At 35.2% G+C, this 22,818-nt stretch overlaps 3 protein-coding genes across 4 annotated transcripts in view; all 3 read left to right on the top strand.

The window, feature by feature from the left end:
* Positions 1 to 22,818, top strand: part of LOC142356767 (uncharacterized) — a 173,954-nt gene that overhangs the window by 134,859 nt on the left and 16,277 nt on the right. The gene's annotated exons all lie outside the window — the stretch shown is intronic.
* Positions 817 to 10,980, top strand: LOC142334828 (calcium/calmodulin-dependent protein kinase kinase 2-like). Its single transcript, XM_075383154.1, has 5 exons — positions 817 to 846; positions 1,798 to 2,067; positions 2,373 to 2,740; positions 3,014 to 3,246; positions 10,634 to 10,980. Exons 1-5 carry the CDS (start codon positions 817 to 819, stop codon positions 10,786 to 10,788), a joined length of 1,056 nt encoding a protein of 351 aa, XP_075239269.1. The 3' UTR covers positions 10,789 to 10,980.
* Positions 16,785 to 22,471, top strand: LOC142334827 (ribonuclease P/MRP protein subunit POP5-like). Its single transcript, XM_075383153.1, has 4 exons — positions 16,785 to 16,793; positions 17,767 to 18,036; positions 21,750 to 21,914; positions 22,400 to 22,471. The coding sequence occupies exons 1-4, from the start codon at positions 16,785 to 16,787 to the stop codon at positions 22,469 to 22,471; spliced, it is 516 nt and encodes a 171-aa protein (XP_075239268.1).

The following is a 22,818-nucleotide window of genomic DNA, read 5'->3' as shown; positions in this document are numbered from 1 at the left end:
GTTTAATCATTGAAAAACGTTATAATATCGTAACACAAAACGTATGATTGACTATATTGGGTGTACTATATGTTTTTTCTCTCCCAGTTGATTACTGACATTTGGTTTTTTGTGTCCTTGCTACCTATTAATGATTCAAAGTGAATGGACTCACAGAAAAGTCTCATTTAAGGAACAAAAAGTCGATTATAACATTATATAGCATAAGCAGGAACGCTCTGGCTGCTTTTTTATGACCTATTTTAGTGTTTACCAAGTGATTCACACTTGGTGTGAATAGAATGAACCATTGAAACGATGATTAAAACTTTTTTGGGGAAACGAGTCTTTCAAACATGTTATCGACGGTAAAGTTAATATGAAACATTCCGATTAGGCCCGAGAGAAAAATAATTTTAGGGCAAAAAATTTTTGGACCCCATTTTTCTTCCTTATTCCGTGTGTTAGTTTCAGTAGGAGTGCCGTTATGCTATAGGATTACTTTACAAGGGATAGGAAGGTTGAGAAAATTGACCGTTTACGTTTTTCGCCAACCCTTTGACGTCTGCGAACCCTTTTCACCAACCGTTTTCTCCCTTTGACGTCTGAACTCATAAGAGAAAATGTCTTTGAGTTAATGGGACTTTAAAATTTCACTTTTTTCTTGAACATTTTTCGACGTCTATCTTGCAAGATAGGCGTCCGGATCTTGCATCTTGCAAGATAAGCGTCATTTGCAAGAATCTTGCAAGATCTTGCAAGATAAGCGACATTTGCAAGAATCTTGCAAGATCTTGCAAGATAAGCGTCGGAGTTCGACTAGGGTAGTTCGAGGAGATGGGGTCAACTGGATGGATGTATATCACTGTAATTGAGTGTATGTCTGCGGTTCTACAAAACTATTTTTTGAGACTGCGGTTCTACAAAACTATTGCAGCTATTTTCTGACATTCTCTGCCAGCTATGTTGTTATTTTTGTTGTCTAGTGAAGTGGTTTCTTCGTGGAAATATTCCATTTATAAGTGAATCTATATATTGTTTTATGGTTTTGGCATTCGTTCTCTGAAAATGTTAGTGAGTTTTCAAGTTCCGACTGTATCTTTGTTGCTTTCGTGGTGTAATCACCAATGTTGATTAATAAGAGGACAATTGGGCTCTCTACGAAAGCATATGCGATTTGTTACAGCGTTTAAAGTAATCAGTTTATTATTTTATGGCTTTGACACTTGTTTTCGTGAACTTTTAGTGGATCTCTGAGTTCTGCCTATATTTGTTATTATTTTGGTTTTCTTATCATCAATAATCAGTGATGACAGGTATCATTGTTCTCTCCAACGACTCATATTTCTCTTCATATAATGTTTTCAGTCGATAACATGATTCCTGGGGCATGAAAACAATTTGTTCTCGTTGCGCTTGTTTTTTTTGTAGTAGTATCATCACTTAATCTCAATAATGAGAGGACGAAAATGTTTTCTGATGAGCCATTGATAATTTTTTATGTTGTGATAGGTCAATTGTTTGAACATTCTCGATTTTTCTTTGCTTACTTGAGCGATTTAAATTGACTTTCAATCTTCAAAAACGGGATAAACTCAAGTCCTAGGACATTACGTCTCTAAGTCAGTCAGCAGCTTTTCATTGGTTCAGCGAAGCTGCTACAGAACGCGCGAGGAGGCAGATATGGTTTAAAGAGGCATCCTGAGCCTTTCAATTTTGTGTTTGAGGTTGGAGCAAGTCATGCAATGACACCTATGTCACCTTGCTGCGATCTAGTGTGATTTCCTGAAGCAGTGATGAATTATTATATTTCAACAGGTGCGCACCCCACTGGACCAAGTGTATGCTGAAATATCTACTCTGAAAAAGTTGCACCATCCGCATATTGTGAAGCTGCATGAAGTGTACGACGAAGAGGCTTCGGATGACCTGTGCATGGTGTTTGAATTCCTCCCAGGAGGATCAGTGCTGCCTGACATCCCAACCGAAAATACTCTTACAGAAACAAAAGCACGAAAATACTTCGTGCATACTTTTCTCGCCATGGAGTACCTGCATCACCAGAAGATTATTCACCGAGATATCAAGGTGTCTTGGAAAAATTTCTGTTACGAATTTGTCTTGTAACAAACTATAGAATAATTTCAATGAGGATTGTCTTGTAGACAGTCAATGTCAGCATATAGAAAATTTGCTGTCTACGTACTAAATCTTATAATTTTAAATACATAGCAAAAGAAGTGAACGTAAAGCATATTCATGATGTCTGGCTATAGGAAACTTCCTAGTCGTTTCATAATTACATTGCGCCTAATTGAACGTCATGTTCCTACTGTCACTCGTAGTTTCAAGTCTTAAACTGATGTTTTAAGTATTAAAAGTTAGCGTTTTAGCCTGAAAATATCTTACTGGACGCCCGTGACCATGCGAAGCTAGTGGATTTGGGTGAGAGCATCGAATTCCAAGGTGAGGAAGACATCGTCAGGGGGACTAAGGGAACACCTGGGTTCCTGGCTCCCGAGTTGGTTGACCTTGATTCGCCTTCACACGACAGAAGCAGAGGCAGGCCGGTTGATATCTGGGCTATTGGGGTGACCTTATACGCTATGCTGTTTGGAAATATTCCATTTGACGGTCAGACCAAGATGGAATTGTATGAAAACATTGCTAATCAGCCGTTAAAAATCCCAGACGAGCCTACAATATCACATTCGTGTAGAAAATTTTTGACACGCCTTCTTGAAAAGGACCCCAAAGAGAGGTACGGAACATTGGAGTAGGTTTCGAGATGTGTAACTTTTGACGAGTAATTTGGGCTGGTTGATATGGCATTTCCTATCGCGGTTTCCTGTGTTTCAATTATTTTGAAATTTGACTACTGTTGCTTGACACTCCGCTTGAGCTGTTTTCGTCCAGACCTTGAGTTGCAAACGGTTTTAAACAAAAGGACAAAAACTTTGAAAATAATTTATAATTTCGGACGAGTTGTATTTTTTGCAGTTTTTCATGGAATTCAAAAAGCTGCTCTATTTAGGATCACGGTAGATGGTATCCGTGGTGACGAGTGGTTCAAAGGGTACGAGGGGAAGATTCCCTCGATAGAAGAGAACAGAGGAAGTGTGGTGTCAGTGTCTGCCGAGGACATTGAGAACTGTGTCAGCCGGATGACTGGAACAGAATGGGCAAACATCTCCACAATTGCCCGCATCAAGAGTATGTTAATGAGGAAGAGATCCAGTCGACTGTCTGGTCTCGTACAGGCTAATTGTGAGTGAGGTTATTCTTCAGTTCATATAATATAGCTGCTTTTCGATGAATTGAGTAATTAATTGCTCTCAAACTAAGTTTGTAGCAGTGTTTTTTTTTGTTTTTTTATTGAACCTCCAATTCTGAATAATGAAATGATCTTCTTTTGTTTAATAGCCGCACAGCGATAGCTGAGGCTATTATTGGCCTTCTCTTGGTTTTTTTAATAGCCGCACAGCGATAGCTGGGGCTATTATTGGCCTTCTCTTGGTTTTACAATTCAAAGAATTTGAATTGTATTGGGGCGCTGTCTTTTTACGACTCGAAGAGGAGTATTGGAGAAGTCCTTTTTTTTTTAATCAATTTTATTGGAGTGAATTTTTAAGCGGGAAATGAAACGCGTGAAAAAATTTGGAGTGATTTGGTTGCTGAACAAAAGCGAAGAGCGGAGCGAAAATAGAGTGGTTTTTTGTTCATACCGCTGTTTTGAGAGAGCGAGAAATTGATGTGTGAAAAAATTTTCTCTGAGCGAGCGAAATTTTTTTGTTCACATGCGGCTTTTCAAAGCAGTTTTTTGCAATTTTTCTTGTTTATGAGGTCTGATTTTGATATTGTATTGGATTTGGGCTCGTTCTGAAAGGAATTGAAGGTTTCAAGTAGTTAATTGGAGTTTTATGCAAATTTGGAGGTTTTTGATCAGTTTTGCTGATTTTTCGACGAAATTTATTGTATTTTGGCCTTTTGTTTTGTTTTACTGTGTTAAGTGCAATTTGCATAGAAGCTCGTTGATCAAAGAATATCAAGGATATAAATTGATTACAATTTTGTTGGTATAAAACATTTTTTTCTGAAGAAAAATGACAGAAAAATAGAATATTTTTTAACCACTTTTTTTAATTTTTTGCTTTTTTTCGTTTTTTTTTCAATCGTAGACAATTTTTTTAGCTTGTTATGACTTTCCCATTATTTCTTGAGCAATTCTTTGCTCTATTTGCTCAAAGTAACTTTATTTGGCTTTATTTTTTCTAAAATTTAAAAAACACCTTACTTTTTCTCGTTTTTTTTGTTCAATTTGGTTTTAAATGTCATTTCTTTTCTTCCTCAACCTTTGATAGCATTTGGGGAGTTTTCTAGTGGAATTCAGTTGTTGTAGCTTTTTTGCATGTCTCTCATTTTGATTGATAATAGTTTTGAGTTGTTTTTGTTAAAGAAAATCGAGTAAATCAGAACAAATTTTGGCCACTTTTTGTCTTTTTTCTATGTTTTTTGCCTATTTCTTCCAATTTAATGTTTTTTTGTTTTTAAGTTTTTCCCAATTAGGAGCATTTTTGTAGGTGTTGATTCTATGATTTTGCACTTGAAGGCTTAGCAGGGCAGTTTTCATTTAAACAAATTATACAAAACTCTAATTCGTTAAAGAGTTTTTCTTAGTCTTTTTTTAGTTTGTTGTTCAACGTTTCTCTGCAAGTACTAGGTGGGCGATTGATCAAGCCAAATATATAACTAATTGATTTCTATGAGTTATGGATGGGAAGCTGCATGTTATCTTTTTGTAGAGAATTTTGGATGGATTTTTAGAGAATATTATTTTTTGCTTTTGTTCTTTGTCAAGTTTCCACTTCTCCGGTCTTTTATTTGTGAATTGGTTACAATGTCTGTTGATTGGTAATATGCTGGTGATGCATCTGATTAGTGAGAATAGTCAGATTTCTACTTCGAGTCGTTTCCGGAATTCTTCCGGCTATGTTTTTTTTAAGATCTGTTCACACATTTTCATGATTTTTGAAGTCAAATTGCAGTAGTGATTTTGGTCACGCCGAAACAGGAAATGGAGCGAAAAAGCGAGTGGTTTTGCGGCGTGAATTTTTTTCGCTCTAATTTTAAATTAGTGAGAAAACGGTGTTTGAACAAAAATTCGGTTTCTCGGTAGTGATTTTTTGTTCACATGCGGCAATTTCACTCTGATTTTTACTGTTTTTTTCGATTTTTTGGATCGGATTTTTTCTAAATCGTTTTCCCAATCCATTCACAGCTCATTCTAGGCCTAATTTTTTTGTTTGAAATAAATGTTAATTTCTCGCTAGTGGTTTTTTTGTTCACTTGCGGCATTTTGACATTGATTTTCTGCTTTTATTCGTATTTTGTGATCTGATTTTTAAAAAAACGGTTTTCTCAATTCACTCATAGTCCATTCTAAGTCTAGTTTTTCTGTTTAGTCAATGAAAATTCTTTGAATTGTACGTCAGGACTTGTCCTGCTATGTTTTTTTATTTCGTCGTCATGATTTTTGTTACGACCATATGACGTCACAGCAACTTTTTGTTCATTCGTTCATGCAATTTCAACTGAATTGCATGTGTGACGTCATTTTTCGCTCTTAGTGGAGCGAGTTTTTTGTTCATGCGCGTGATTAAATTTTTGGTCACACTTGACTTACCTCACTCTCAAAAATGACTTCCTCACTTTAAAATTGAATTTTATTTACTTTAATTCAAAGAGATAAGGTCAAATGGGTGTGTGTCACTCTAAATGAAGGTTATTTGAGATCAGCTAATAGAGGCAGCAATAACTTATACAGATTTTTAATCAAAATATAACAGATCAGCCTTCAATGAAAAGACGATTTTTTTGGTCTGTCTTAATGTTTTTTTTAGACTGCCGATCTACGAATCTATTGCGGCTATTTTCTGGCAATCTGCCAGCTATGTTTTTTATTTCGTCGTCATGATTTTTGTTACGACCATATGACGTCACAGCCACATTTTGTTCATTCGTTCATGCAATTTCAACTGAATTGCATGTGTGACGTCATTTTTCGCTCTTAGTGGAGCGAGTTTTTTTGTTCATGCGCGTGATTAAATTTTTGGTCACACTTGACTTACCTCACTCTCAAAAATGACTTCCTCACTTTGAAATTGACTTTTATTTACTTTAATTCAAAGAGATAAGGTCAGATGGGTGTGTGTCACTCTAAATGAAGGTTATTCGAGATCAGCTAATAGAGGCAGCAATAACTTATACAGATTTTTTATCAAAATATAACAGATCAGCCTTCAATGAAAAGACGAAATTTTTTGGTCTGTCTTTTTTACTGTTTTTTTAGACTGCCGATCTACGAATCAATTGCGGCTATTTTCTGGCAATCTGCCAGCTATGTTTTCGACTTTTCTTCATCAGAGATTCGATAAACTGGTATTTCTTCGAGGGCATTAAATTCTCTTGGAGTCATGGCTCAATATTCTGTAAGTATGCGATTCGCGGAAGCATTTTAAGAGACCTGAATTCATGAACAGTTTGACCCCTCCCTTTAACCCCCACTCCGTCACGCCCACTCTACCTCTTTCTACCGGTAATCTGGAAAAGTAGCTTAAAAAACAATGAAAAATTGAACAGAATTTTCGAATTTCGTGGATTTTCACGAAGTTGTTTAACCCCAACTCGCCCAGTTTTGTGTGTTTTTTCAACCGGTTGATCATCCGCCGTGATGACGCAGAGTAGAGTAAAAAGAAGCAAACATTGAAAATAGTGATACATTTTTCAGTACTTTCAAAAGCTCGGTTTATTTCAATACGACTATTAGGGACAATTCATAACTTAATGACATCGAGTGGATTTTGAAGTACCTCTGTAAGTGTTTCAATTGCTATTGGCCTAATTTCTGCAAAGCTTTAGTCCACGATTTTTGCCTAATTTCGTTCGCCTCGTCCATTTTTGGCCTAATATCCCATCAACCGGGAGAAAATTTTGTTCGTCTCGTTGAGTTTTGGCCTAATATACCATCAACCGGTGATTTGACATCAAAGTGAAAATGAGTGAAATTGCCTTTTGAAGTGTTTTTTTTATAAAAGAGAAGTTTTTTGATCATGAGCTGCTTTGAATGAATGACTTTGACTTTCAAGTTCTTTTGAGAGCATCTGGCAAATAAATAGCCCTTTATTGCCCTGTTTCGTCCTTTTGGCTCATTTTGCCGTTTGTTTTCTGTAGGCATTTTTGATCGACGTTGCATCAACATTTATTACTGTGTAATTGATAATACTTTTTGGGATCCTAATAACTCGTTTCAAGTGCGAAATCGGCTCATATTTCTCAATTTTTCAGTTTAATTTTGACTTTATTTGCAATTTATTCTTGGATCGTTGAGCAAATTTTTTGTAATCATCGTATATGCCAACCTCTCTTTGATAACGCATGCACCGAATGCCTCTTTCTTTAATATGAGCTGTTTGTTTTAATAAAACAAGACATTCCATTTTTGACAGCAGAGTGTTTTTTTGTTTTTTTATCGAACCTCCAATTCTGAATAATGAAATGATCTTCTTTTGTTTTTGACTTTTCTTCATCAGAGATTCGATAAACTGGTATTGCTTCGAGGGCATTAAATTCTCTTGGAGTCATGACTCAATATTCTGTAAGTATGCGATTCGCGGAAGCATTTTAAGAGACCTGAATTCATGAACAGTTTGACCCCTCTCTTTAACCCTCACTCCGTCACGCCCACTCCACCTCTTTCTACCGGTAATCTGGAAAAGTAGCTTAAAAAACAATGAAAAATTGACCAGAATTTTCGAATTTCGTGGATTTTCACGAAGTTGTTTAACCCCAACGCGCCCAGTTTTGTGTGTTTTTTCAACCGGTTGATCATCCGCCGTGATGACACAGAGTAGAGTAAAAAGAAGCAAACATTGAAAATAGTGATACATTTTTAAGTACTTTCAAAAGCTCGGTTTATTTCAATACGACTATTAGGGACAATTCGTAACTTAATGACATCGAGTGGATTTTGAAGTACCTCTGTAAGTGTTTTAATTGCTATTGGCCTAATTTCTGCAAAGCTTTAGTCCACGATTTTTGCCTAATTTCGTTCGCCTCGTCGATTTTTGGCCTAATATCCCATCAACCGGGAGAAAATTTCGTTCGTCTCGTTGAGTTTTGGCCTAATATACCATCAACCGGTGATTTGACATCAAAGTGAAAATGAGTGAAATTGCCTTTTGAAGTGTTTTTTTTTATAAAAGAGAAGTTTTTTGATCATGAACTGCGTTGAATGAATGACTTTGACTTTCAAGTTCTTTTGAGAGCATCTGGCAGATAAATAGCCCTTTATTGCCCTGTTTCGTCCTTTTGTCTCATTTTGCCGTTTGTTTTCTGTAGGCATTTTTGATCGACGTTGCATCAATATTTATTACTGTGTAATTGATAATACTTTTTGGGATCCTAATAACTCGTTTCAAGTGCGAAATCGGCTCATATTTCTCAATTTTTCAGTTTAATTTTGACTTTATTTGCAATTTATTCTTGGATCGTTTAGCAGATTTTTTGTAATCATCGTATATGCCAACCTCTCTTTGATAATGCATGCACCGAATGCCTCTTTCTTTAATATGAGCTGTTTGTTTTAATAAAAGAAGACATTCCATTTTTGACGGCAGAGTGTTTTTTTGTTTTTATCGAACCTCCCATTCTGAATAACGAAATAATCTTCTTTTTCGATATTTTTTTCTTTAATCTGGTTTTCGTCTTCCAAAATTATGAACATGACCTTTTTTGCTAATTTTTTAAAACTTTAAAATTATTAAAATTTATTCTATTTGATTTTGAACTTTCAAAATTATGAAAATAGACTTTTTCGCTATTGTCATAAACTAGCGTTTTATCTGCTAGCCTTAGCCTTTTCTAAAAAAGTTTCAGCCTTTTCTTTTTTTTGTGCAGTTGATTTCATTTTACATAATGTAGCTCTGAGACTTTGTTGTAATCGTCACTTTAGTGTTTAGATTGATTTTTATGAGAGAAATGATTATTCTTTTTCTGCAAAATTATTTGTGCTGAGTTTTGGCAATGAAACATTTTTTCGTCTTAAGTTTTAATTTTCTCTTGTTTCTTCCTGATAAATTTTGCAATAGTTTGTGTTCATTATAACAGAAGTATCTCCTACGTTAAAAATAATTTTTTAAAGGCTGTGACACCAAATTAAAAAATTTATTGTTTTCCTAACCTAAATTTCTAATTTTTTTCCTTTCTTTAATAACCGAATTTAGAATATTGTTTGTGCATCTTTGATTGCAGGCTCCAATGACGCCGACGCTAGATTTCTCTTCACAAAATGTTGCAGTTGACTCCTGCCAGGCAAATAATGGCTTTCAGACAAACTATCTTTTTTAGTTTAACAGGCTGCGTTAAAGTATCGATTCGTTTCAGATTTTTTCATGCTATGGGTTTTATTTTTCAATTTTTTTATTTGCATTGGTCACGCATTTTTACTCTTAGTTGGGCAAATTTTTATGTTCATTTGTGATAGTTAACTTGACCTACCGTACTCTCAAAATGACTTCTCTTTACTTAATCAAGGAGATCAGGTCAGCTGTGTGTGGGTCCCTCTAAATTAAAGTTATTTGAGAGCAGCTAATAGAAGCAGTGGTATTTTATACAGATTACTAATTAATAACATCTCAGCAATAAATTTAAAAAAATCTAGAAATTTCAATAATTTGGTCTTTTATTAATTGCTCTCAAACAAAGTTGGTAGCAATTTTAGTCCTAAGATCTTTTTTGAGCGATATTTCATCTGACGCTTTTAACTTTTCGTCTGAAAACGGAATTAACAGGAAATGCCCGGAAAGCATGAGGTGGCTGAGCACCTCCCTTAGATCCTTACGCTAGTATCCAAGTAACAGTTTTGAGGAAAAATTAAGTGGTGTGAAGGGCAGCTCATAATTTGACCCCCCCCCCCCCGAAACCCCCCACACCCGCCACCACCACTACTCCCCCCGCTCGACCTCCTCCACCTGTCGATTTGCATCTCTCGATCCCCACTCCGCTTTCACTAACACCCCCCATTCGCTGGTAATCTGCCAGCTATGTTTAGACAGATTTGCTCGTATTATTTCTTTAACCGACAAAAATTACATGCGTGTCTGAATTCATTGGTTTTCAAACAAATAGATGCAATGAATTGAATTTATTTTTACATGCTCTGGAACAAAATTTGTAGCAATAATTGTAAACTTATGTGTCTTTTAATGCAAAAGTTTCGCTTAAGCGTTTTCTAGAACTTTTTGATTTCTCTTCTTGAATTACTTTTTCACTCTTAACGTTCTTAGTGAATTGCGACCTTCTGAATTGCGCGTTTTTATAAATGAAGTATGTTGCCAAAATAAAACTGATTGTGAGATCTGCGCAAGCATAGCCCGTGTAGCGTAGAGATTAATGTTCTGGACTCTCATTCGAGAGGTCGCGGGGTTCGAATCCCTCCCGAGTGAGAAAATATTGCACCATAAAAGCCTATATTCCCTTCTCTATCTTTCTCTATCCTATGCCCCTTCTTAATTGTTTAACTCGACGGTCGTTCGAGAGCTATTTGTCCGCCGATAGTTGGTCTGGGTCAGGTCTTCTAAAGGTCATTTCATTATAGGCAGTGGCAGCGTTGCGAGCAATAGTGGTGCGCCACCCACTGGAGGACCTCAGTCTACAAATAATCTGTTGACAGCTGGATCCGGTAAAAGCGGATCCGGTAACAATTTGGCACCAAAATGGACCGAAACGGAGGCAGGGACCCCCGCTGATTAGCTGTCACGAAGTACTCGGGAATCTGTCAATTGTTTGTTGTGGTATCTAACGTTCATACGGAAAACTTCTCGGGGAATTTCACTGGAGGACAGAATATCGGATCGTTTTACAATTGAGGAAGTTCAAATATCTACGCTATACAAATGTCTACGCGTGCAATAGAGTTTTCAATTTTAGTGCTAATAACGAATTTTAACGAATTTTAATGTGCTTATAACCAGCCAATTTTTCCGAGTTCCTGTGCATTCTGATTATATCCGCTATTTACTTTCTAGCCTAAGTGCTTAGCTACATTTCAAAATAGTGTATGACTTGCTTTGTCAAAACAACTCTTGAAGTGACCTTTTGCTTAAATATTCGTACTGTTGAACTTAAATCGCAATCCGTGCAATTTTGACTGCCAAATTTGTAATATTTATTAGCTTTAGATACTTTGTACATAACAACCGAATCACTTTTTTGTTTATGGCACTTGAATGTACAGATATTGTCCCTCAGAGGGTCTGCTTTTAATCTACGAATTGATACATAAAAGAGTCGTTTCAATTTCTCAACTTTCGCTTTCATAGGTGAGCCGCCATTTTCGCCAAATTTCTTTTTGGTCCTCCAAATTTTATATCTAAAAAATAGGCAAAATTACCAGAGGTTTACTCAAATGATTTGGAATTGGTTTTGGATTTGGAATCGGAGACGGGGCGTGAAATTGAGACGAATTACATTATTAATTTAAATTTATAGAAAACTAGTCTTCATTGTTTCTGAGTTGTGCTAATGGTAATTGGCGCTGAGCTGAGATCAGTTTTAGCGACAGTTGCTTTGAATTTTTTCTTGTAGGTGTAGTAGGTCAGAATTTAACTAGACAAATGTTAGCAGAATTCCTTTTTGTTCTCAGTTTTTCCTGTTTTGTGGCAAGTTGTTGCTTGGACAGAAATTGTTTGCCCGGTCGCTGAGAAAAAATTTCGGAGTAGCAGCTTGCGGAGAAGTTTCAGACGTATCATGAGGTCTTGCTTTTCTTGGTAATATTATTAATAGTCACCGTCATCTTGTCTGCGGGCTACTATTGCGCTCCTTTTTTTGTTCCCACCACACTTGTTGGGAGAAACTATATGCTCAACTGGGTTTATAGTTTATGGCATTGATTACTTTGAATTGAAACTATTTGTTTGGATAAAATTTTATTTTTTTTTTAGTTTTGACCATAGATGTTTTTCTGTAGTTTTGTCTCAGTGTGAGCATTGAAATGTCTCATTGATTTCATTAGTGGAGTAAAAGAAGCCTATCAATGGCTTCAGTTCATAGCTAACGGTTTTTATGTTGTTTTTATTTCAGCAAATGTTTTTTAAAAATATATGAATTTTGAGTTCTGGTCGTTTGTTCTTTTTGTCTTTCCCTTCAATCTCATTTACAAAAGTCTTCATAAGTCAATAATAAGACATAGTCCAAATTTCTGTTTCTTTGATAGCTTACCGTCGATATCAATTTGACGTTATTTAATTTTGTTTAAAAAATGAGTTTTGTGCTCATTTGGTTTTTTGGTTAAATTTGTTTGTTTACAATTGGACTGATCAATTTTCTGATTGTTCTCCCTGCTATCTGATTCTGTATGGAAACCTAGTTGAAACTTAAAATTTGTTAATTTGACAGACAATGCTTATAAACATCGTTTCAAGCAGCGACACCTATGGGAAAAAATTTCGCCTATCAAAATTATTTTCTCGACTTGCAAATTCCAAGAGGTTCTAGCTGCTTCATACTACAATGTGTTTCTGAAGGAAAACCTGAGATACATTGCTCATGAGTGAGCGTTTGATTAGCTAGCTTAGGTGACTTCTATTTGAATTTGAACTCTCAATGTGGATTTATAAGTTAGAGCAGAAATAATTTCTTACTTCTGCACTCTCATTGATCAGATTTGAGCTTTTAGAATCTTATCAAAATAATTTCGAGCCCAAAAAGGTGAGTAATATTGAAGTTGTTATATGATAGACTTAACAGTCTTCAATTTTTTTGAAAGCCTGTAAATGCTTCTTTGTATCATTTTTTGTTGTTTAGTAAAAATTAGTTGTTTACTCTGTAAAATTCGTTTTGAATATTGAAAAATGGCATTAGTTTTGAGTTAGTCTTTTCGTTCGGTTTGTTCTAGAATTTATTCTAGTGAAATAAATGAAACAACCCAACGGGTATTAACCATTTTTTGCATAAAAAGTTTTTTTAGGTATCTATCAAAATTTGTTTTTAAACAATGTGAACTACTGAGTCCAGCAAATGCGTCATATTTGTGTTTATTGCAAATAAGCTGATGTCTGAATTGATCATCGAGAAAGTACTGATTTTGTTGACTTTGACACAATGTGTTTTCATTAAAACTTTGTCCGTTCATTTCGTTTGTTCTACTGCCTATAAGTCCCATTATTTAGAGCTGTCGTTGAAGTTCTAGCGAAAACAAAGTCTAGTAAAACTACTTTTTGTTTGTTCTCAGGGTTTATTATATTCATTTATCACTTTTTCTAAAGTAGAAATAAAAATTTTTGAGTTTAGACTTGTATGTTTTTCTTTAGTTTTGTTACGGTCTGATTAATGAAAGATCTCTTTGGTTGCTCTAGTGGGAAAGGAAGCTTATGAATGGCTGGAGTTATTGAAATTTCTGAATGTTTTTTGACAACGTATTGTTTCTGAATTTTTGTTCAAAAATAACAGCTTAAAAAAGTTTCTGCTTTCAATATTGTTTTGTCGACTCGTAAAAGAATCTCATGAGTTTCTTTAGATTTTGATTTTACTGTATAGCGGTACTTGGTTTGTCAACATTCAGCAGCAATTTTAATGAAATTGAAATTTAATTCAGTAATTTTTTGTTTTTTTTGAACCTGTGGTAACCAAAATGCATGTTCTATGAAGTGGTAACCAAAATGCTAGAAATCAATGATAAGTTTCGAGGGAAAACATGGCCAGCCTGACTTCTGATGTAAATCACTGTTATATATACCGTGTGTAACCTTGTGTTGAGTTTCACCAGATTCTGTATTCTCAATTTGAATTTAAAATTGAGTGCAGAGATCATCTTATTTATACTTCTGCAGTTACAGATAGGTCTGCTTTTCTAGGATAGACTAATAGAGTCCACTTTTCATTCGAGTCCATTTCTTCCGATGTTCGTCAGTTTTTTTAATTGCTCAAAAGAAGTTTGAGGCATGAATGTAAACGTGCAAAAGTCTTTTTTTTTGATGCAACATTTCTTTCGAACATGTTTGTGATTTTCTATGAAATTCTATTCTTTCAAGTTATTTTTTTGTACGCTTGACTTCTGCGTTTTTGTGTGATCTCAATTGATTTCTTTCAGAAGACGATCTTTCAGCTTTCTTTCTTTCTGAAGTTCGAAAGACGATATAGCTTTGGGGTTCAGATGTCAGATTGTTATGCTTATGTTTGCCGGTTCGAACAACCCTGGAATCGAGACTTTTGCAACCATAAAAACTTCTAAGCAACGACCCCCTCTAAATTAAATTGCCGCCCTGTCTTTTTAAAGCAATTAGTTCTTTGAAGAGGTTTTTGAAGATAAGCTCACATTTTAATGATTCTGGAAGTAAAATTAGAGAAGTGACTTTGATCACTCCGAAGCGAGAAATGGAGCTAAAAATTGAGAGGTGTTGATGAGTAGAATTTTTTACTCGAAATTTTAGTTCAAGTGACAGAACGGGTTTTGATTCAAACATCATTTTCTCGATAGGGGTTCTTGTTCATATGCGGCAATTTGACTTTTGATTTTAAAACTGTGTTAAGAGATTTTTGGTTAAACTGCTTTCCTAAATGGTTATACAAATCCGATCATATCCATTTCTGCTTTTGGTTTTCTTAAGCCAATGAAAATTTTTTTTGAATTGTAGGACGCGAACTACACGACTTTTTGTTAACGTTGTCAAAAATTTGTTTCTGTTTACCTTAAATTACAGCATTTAGCAAATTTTTTCTTCTGCTCAAACAGCAGTTTTTCAGCAGAGCAATCTAAATCGAACGCAGTATCGGGAAGCAGAAACAAAAATAGAAGCGGGTTAAACCTAAAAATACCAGTTCTATGTGCCCAGTATTTGTCCTAATTAGTTTAGTTATTATAGTTAACTGGTCTAATGATCATTGTTTTGGTTACTCTAGTACCTGTATATTCTCTTTAGCAAAAAGGAGTTACAAAGTTCTATCGAAATAGCTTGCCTTTAAAAAATACTCTCAGAAAATATAAATTTTCACTTTGTATTCCCAAAGTGATCAAACATCGTTTTCTCGATAGGTATTTTTTGTTCGTATGCGGCAATTTGACTTTTGATTTTAAGACTGTGTTAAGAGATTTTTTGTCTAACTGCTTTCCTAAATGGCTATACAAATCCGATCATATCCATTTCTGGTTTTGGTTTTTTAGGTCAATGAAAAATTCTTTGAATTGCAGGACGCGAACCACAACTTTTTGTTAACGTTGTCAAAAATTTGTTTCTGTTTACCTTAATTTACAGCTTTTTGCAACATTTTTCTTCTGTTCATACAGCAGTTTTTCAGCATAGCAATCTAAATCGAACGCAGTATCGGGAAGCAAAAACAAAAATAGAAGCGGGTTAACCTAAAAATCCCAGTTCTAAGTGCCCATTATTTGTCCTAATTAGTTTAGTTATTATAGTTAACTGGTCTAATGATCATTGTTATGGTTACTCTAGTACCTGTATATTCTCTTTAGCAAAAGGGAGTTACAAAGTTCTATCGAAATAGCTTGCCTTTAAAAAATACTCTCAGAAAATTTAAATTTTCACTTTGTATTCCCAAATTGATCAAACATCGTTTTCTCGATAGGTATTTTTTGTTCGTATGCGGCAATTTGACTTTTGATTTTAAAACTGTGTTAAGAGATTTTTGGTCAAACTGCTTTCCTAAATGGTTATACCAATCCGATCATATCCGTTTCTGCTTTTGGTTTTTTTTAATCCAATGAAAATTTTTTGAATTGTAGGACGCGAACTACACGACTTTTTGTTAACGTTGTCAAAAATTTGTTTCTGTTTACCTTAAATTACAGCATTTAGCAAATTTTTTCTTCTGCTCAAACAGCAGTTTTTCAGCAGAGCAATCTAAATCGAACGCAGTATCGGGAAGCAGAAACAAAAATAGAAGCGGGTTAAACCTAAAAATACCAGTTCTATGTGCCCAGTATTTGTCCTAATTAGTTTAGTTATTATAGTTAACTAGTCTAATGATCATTGTTTTGGTTACTCTAGTACCTGTATATTCTCTTAAGCAAAAAGGAGTTACAAAGTTCTATCGAAATAGCTTGCCTTTAAAAAATACTCTCAGAAAATATAAATTTTCACTTTGTATTCCCAAAGTGATCAAACATAGTTTTCTCGATAGGTATTTTTTGTTCGTATGCGGCAATTTGACTTTTGATTTTAAAACAGTGTTAAGAGATTTTGGTCAAATTGCTTTCCTAACTGGTTATACAAATCCGATCAGATCCATATCTGATTTTGGTTTTTTAAGTCAATGAAAAGTTCTTTGAGTTGCAGGACGCGAGCCACACAACTTTTTGTTAACGTTATTAAAAACATTGTTTCTGTTTACCTTAATTTACAGCTTTTTGCAATAGTTTTCTGCTCAAACAGCAGTTTTTTTCAGCAAAGCAATCTAAATTGAACGCAGTATCGGGAAGCAAAAACAAAAATAGAAGCGGGTTAAACCTAAAAATACCAGTTCTATGTGCCCAGTATTGTCCTAATAAGTTTAGTTATTATAGTTAGCTGATATAATGATCATTGTTTTGGTTACTCTAGTACCTGTATATTCTCTTTAGCAAAAAGGAGTTACAAAGTTCTATCGAAATAGCTTGCCTTTAAAAAATACTCTCAGAAAATAAAAATTTTCTTTTTGTATTCCCAATCAGGATTATGGGAATCAATTGTGGATATTTTCGGGCAATCTTAAAGTTGTTATACTTTTGCTGATATTTTTGATTTAATGATAAAATGAAGCAAGTGAGTAGTTGACGGTGGTTTTTATCTTCCGGAAATGTTTTTTCTAAATTTGGCGCCCATTTGATTAAGCACCAAGAAGTCAATGATTGGCTTCTCGTTGACTTCTGCCACTCAGCAGCTAAATTTGAGTCGGTGGCGTCGTCAATTGGTACTGCATTCTGTGTCATTTTTCTTTTCAATCGTGTTAAGTTTTCTGATAATGCCTGATTCACATGCTCAATAAATTTACTTCGGCCCTGACTTATCAAAAGTGAAAAAGTTAATTCTAATTGAAGTTCAGTTGAGGTCAATCAAGCTATTTATTTTTGGACAATTTAGTTTAAAAAATTAGTGTTCTCAATGTGACTCGAAAAGTATAGAATTGGAAATGGAAATATTTATATTTTGATAGGATTTTTGGAGGATTTTTTAAACTAGATTCTCTCAACAGTCTCTTTCGCAGCTATTGTCCGACAATCAGCCGGCTGTGTTTAATTTTTAGGCATTTTTGTTTCTGTAAGATACATTTTTGAAAAGTTTTGGAACAGGCTGTGTGTGTCTAATTCAAAGTTGAAAATTGCTGTTGGAATTTTGGAAATCGTATGTTGGTACAGTTGACAAACATAAATAAAGACCGCCTTTGTCTATGATTGTTAAACATAGGTTTTGGTTAGCATTTGGTGACTGGGTTCTTCTGTTTATAGTTTTGTCTACAATTTATTTTTTTTTCCGTTTTTTGATTGAAACGTATTCGAGACGAGTGCGCCTACAATGCCAATTCTGATTGATTGTAGAAGTTTGATTTCAGCATGGAAGTTTCGCCAATTTTTTGAAACTAAATTTTAGTAACAGCTCGCTGAATTGCAGCAAAAGATACAGCAGACAACAACTTGTCATGGTTTAAATCTGGTACATAAAATTTATGCTTCACGTTCTTTTTGCCCGAAGTTGATAATTTTGCACATGTTTAATTATTACACATTTGGAGTTTTAGGATTTGAATGTGATTGAGATGGTGCGACAAAGAAAACGCTACACAGTATGTGAAATTTCGTACCCTGGTGGAGCTAACAAGAGGTTTGCGATATCTCAAGAAATGATAGTGACTGTAGTGCTGCAAGCGGTGAGTTTGAGGAAAGGAGAGGTGGGCTATGCTAGGGTTAAACCATCTCTTCGGTGTGTTTATTGCAACCAAGTCACCGGCATCGTTGTTCTCATGTGTCACAGAGATGATATGGACATCCTGGAATCTAGTCTCTCTGCTGTAAGTATAAACGTGAAGGCAGTGATCTATTCGGCAAAACGCTTCCCAATCTGTACACTCCAAGCCCAACTTAATGTTTCCCTCAAGAATTTGTACAAAAATTTGGCGATAAGGTAGAGCATAATTGTGGTTCTGCTAAAGCGTTACATTAGGTCTATCAATCATTGCACGTTTGCACACAAGAGCTTTTGTTTTTTTGTCTGAACGTTATCCGATGGAACAACATGCAAAGAGGGGAGTTCAGCAACGACGTGCACGTTTTTAATTGCTCTCAAACTCCGATATTTTGTCTGACTCTTTACTTTCCGCCCTCAAAAACGGGATAAACATGTAAAGCCCGGAGGGTGTTAAGTGGCTGAGTATCTCTCTTAGAGACACCTTACTAGTCTCTAAATATGCGATCCACCAAAAATCTTTCGAGGAGGCGATTTCATGGTGTGAAAGGCTGTTCCTAATCTTAAAAGCATCATTCACCCCCCGCCACTCAACCCCCCCCCCCGCCACTCCCCCACCGCTTGCATGCAATGGCAAATCTATGTTCAGCAAAGTAATTTTTTAGATCTTGGTTACCCTTCCATTCTTCAATTACAAAGCAAATTAAATCTGAACGTTATTCCAATGCTAATCACCAAAAATTTGTTCACGTTCTCCTCAGAAGCCCCGTCTCTTTATCCATATCTCTATCTCCGTTTTCTTTATTTTGTCATGTTGAATGCTATTTTGACTCCCTGCTCATGGTCGGAGACATCATAAACTTAAAACGATATTTTGTCCCCGTTCATTGGGTGACGTTATGAGAAGAAGAAGCATACCATAGGTAAGAATCTTATGAGAGCAGCATTGTGTCTGATCCACGCATAAGTATGATGGACTCTGCTTGTCAGCTGTAGGAAATTGGCAATAACATACACTGGGAGCTTCTATCAGTAAAGTAAGAAGTGTAATTCGTTCTTGAGTGTAAAACTCTCAACGGCTATTATTTAGTCGTTCTCCTTTTATGGTACAATTCAAAGAATTTGAATTGTATTGGGGCGCTGTCTTTTTTTAAGACCTGTTCACACATTTTCATGATTTTTGAAGTCAAATTGGAGTAGTGAGTTTGGTCACGCCGAAACAGGAAGTGGAGCGAAAAAGCGAGTAGTTTTGCCTCGTGAATTTTTTAAACTCTGATTTTAAAGTAGAGAGAGAAATCGGTGTTCGATCAAAATTTCGCTTTCTCGCTAGTGGTTTTTTGTTCACATGCGGCACTTTCATTTTGATTTTTACTGTTTTTACAATTTTCTGGATCTGATTTTTTTCTAAATGGTTTTCCCAATCCATTTATAGTTCATTCTAGGCCTAATTTTTTAATGAACCAAATTTTTCTTTCTCTCTAGTGGTTTTTTGTTCTTTGCGGCATGTTGACTCTGATTTTCTTTTTTTTTCTTTTTAATCTTATTTTCTTCGAATTGGTTTTCCCAATTCACTCAGTCCGTTTTTTGTCTAGATTTTTGTTTGGTCAATGAAAATTATTTGAATTGTACGTCAAGACTTGTCTTGCTGTTTTTTTTAATTCGCTTTACCTTATGATTACGTTTTTCGATTTCAAAAGCTACGCCAAAGCATGGAACGGTTTGGTTATCAAACGTTTTCATGGCTTTATTACATATATCAAATTTTTTAACCATAAAACGGATCAGAAAACGTTCACTTTAATATCGTTTCATGTAATTTATAGCCGCCGTCAGCCTCTCAAACGGCTATTATTTAGGCGCTCTCCTTTTCTTAAAAAATTTGCTTTACCTTTTGATCTCGTTTTTCGTTTTACATAAGTCACGACTTTCACGTTTGACTTCTGACTTACCTCACTCACTGTTTCAACTGAATGTTTTTTTAAATCTATTCACTCGATTAATTACGCAAGATAGTGAGTACAGTCAATGTCAAAAAAGCAAAATTAAGAGAGACAGTAGAAACCGATAAAGCCCGGTCATTAAGTCATTGTGAATTAGGTAATCAAAGTTATTAGAGTGTTTGCTAGCTGACATTGGTATTAAGCTCATTAGTTTTCAGTTTAGAAGCTGAATTGAGTATAGTTTTAGAATCCAGCTGAAACTGCACGCCAAATTGGAATACTTTTTGACACTGAAATAAATGATAAAAATTAATCAATTTATCTCTTTTTTTCTGTTTCTGTTTCAATCCCGATATGCATCAAGCGCGTCAACGGTGGCTATTTTTCCAGCAATCTCCGGCTATGTTTGTTTCATGCGTCATTTTTAAGACTATTGAAATCGCCATGGTTCTTGGGCGTTCTTCGCCCATATTTTGCGTGCACTTAACTACGTTTAACTTTGTTGACCGACCAGTTCCTCAACCTGGCGGCTTTTCAGAATGAGCATTAGTGAATCAAAGGTCTGCGTAGTTACGTTACTTTTGAGTTTCCTCGAGTTCCCAATGTAGTTGAAGACTGCAGCGTCTTCTTTTTTTTCCATAGTAATCTACATTGTTGTCAAATTGTTGCATTCGCTTATCTTTTGCGCTGTTTTAGTTAAAATTAGAAGCCGGAAGATGACTTTTCTTCTTCGGCAGCGTTGATCATTGACTGCTTCTTTTAGAAGTTCAACTTTAATGAACTGGTTGGGCAATTTTTTTTTGTACTTCATTGCCGTTGTCTATTCTGATGCAGTACAGAATTCATGAGGTGAAGAAACATGCCTTGGTTGGCACCTGCCTTGCCTTTGAAATGGGTCGTTAGTTGTCTGATTCTGCTACTTCTCCTGTTCTATTCCCGGTTTGTTGTTGTTTGTAAGGTTTATAGAATATGCGTTGGATCGTTTTTACTCCGAAAAAATTTAGTTACATGAGCGGGAATTTTTTTATGCGGTTAGCAGTAAGCAGAAAAGAGTTTTGTTATAGAAGAGTTGTTTCTAGGAACAAATTTTCTTTCAAAAATATTTGATTTTATAGAACGATTTGGGAATGAAGCACAATGATTAATGTTTGAGAATCAAAGCTTTTATGGATACACTGACTTAAGTGCCAGGCTTTATTTACCTGCCAATGCGTAAATATACAGTGTAACAACTTTTTCAATATCTGAGAGATCATTTTGACCCGGCAACCTAAAGCTGATTATTTTTAGAAATGGTAAATTGATTTTTGTGTAGCCTCCTTGTTGCATTGTTAAAAACCAATTTGCATTAAAATGCAGGCTTTTGATCGTAAGGGGTGACTCTGCTTGCTCAATGTTTGGAATTGGCAACTGTTGTGTCAGGGCTTGTATTATCAGTATCAATTTAATTTTATTACAAGGGATGTGAAAGAACTGATCGAAGCACTCATTGGGGAGATGACATGATTTTCCTCATTTTTGAAGCTAGAAAAATCTTCAATTTGTGGCCAAACTATACAGTTATGAAGTTGAGTTTTTTGTTCGGATGTACTGTCGTTTTTGAATTGGGATGTTATTCCCTATTCAAATAACGATTGTACATCGTAAAATTCATTACCGTAATCTTAGACTACAAAATAATGACTTTCCTAGTTTCATAAATCAGAAAAATCATGTTAGTCAATTCAAATCAAAACCCTTCGTGAATTGAAATGAAAAATCTGCTAAACATGAAGCCCGTGTTCCCTCAACCTATTTGAACGCCGGACAGCATCGATTTTGCGAAAAACTGTGGGCTTCACCCGAGAAGTATACGGGAATGTAAGGAATATTTGATTAGGTGACCAATTTTGGATCAAACTGCCAAGCCAGGTGTAAACATCTACACTCCTCTCACACTGCAAAACAAGTTTACAAGTTTATTGCAAAATACCAAAGAGACACTCTACTGAAGCAGAGACAAGCATCGAAAAATGAGGCTGAGCGACGCCAAATTATGGAACGGGTTGGTTATCACATGTTTACATACGTTGACCAAACTTATTAACCATAAAATGGATCACAAAACAATAATTTAAATAATTACCACGAAGATTACCTTAAAATTTAGACATTTTAAATAGTGCAACTGTTTCGGAAGTAATTTGTTTCCAGGACCAATGCTTTTTTAAATCCAGGTTCAATTTTGTGTGACCGTTTTTATGTTATGGTCAGTAAGGTTTCAAAGCAATTTATTATGCTTAATGGTGGCTGGTAAGTTTCTTTTACGATAGACAAAACTATTTAATTGACTGATGTACGAAAATGTAGATAAGTATTATTGGTCGTCCACTTAATGTCATATGAAGAGGTGATTTATTGTGAAATTTTTTGTAAAAATTTAGGGCAGAGATCTGATCAAAGAGAAAATTGCAAATCCAACTTTTTACAGATGACTTTATATTTTGAAGGTTTTTGTAGCTAATGATGATTGTATCTTTCGATTTTTAGGTGAGAGAGTTAAACGAGAAGTTAATGGAAATAGCACAGAGAAGCTTTGATTTCGACACACTCATCAAGTGATTGACGATTCTGAGGCTCTACAGACGTCAGACCGATATCCAGGAGAGTCCGCAACCGCAACGAGGATTCTAAATGTGCTGAAAAATTATTTGATCCTCATATTTTTGTTTTGACAAACTGGGATGTTTAATTACTGAAACAAAAAGACCCAGTCGCCTCTGAAACTTTGTTTTTGTTAAATCTGATGTTCTGATCTGTAGTCTGTTTCTAACAATCTGCAGCGTATCCTTGTTATATTCTAAATACTCTGAATATAAATCGTTTTTGTTAAATGTCGGCTTTTTATGAAATGCTGTAGTTATCAAACTTTTCAGGAATTGTTTAAATGAATAAAGTTTTTGTTTGCT

The sequence above is a fragment of the Convolutriloba macropyga genome, chromosome 2 (assembly GCF_964194025.1).
Source record: "Convolutriloba macropyga chromosome 2, txConMacr16.3, whole genome shotgun sequence".
Lineage (NCBI taxonomy): Eukaryota > Metazoa > Xenacoelomorpha > Acoela > Convolutidae > Convolutriloba > Convolutriloba macropyga.
Note: the sequence above shows the minus strand (reverse complement) of the source record. Positions and strands in the feature narration are given on the sequence as shown.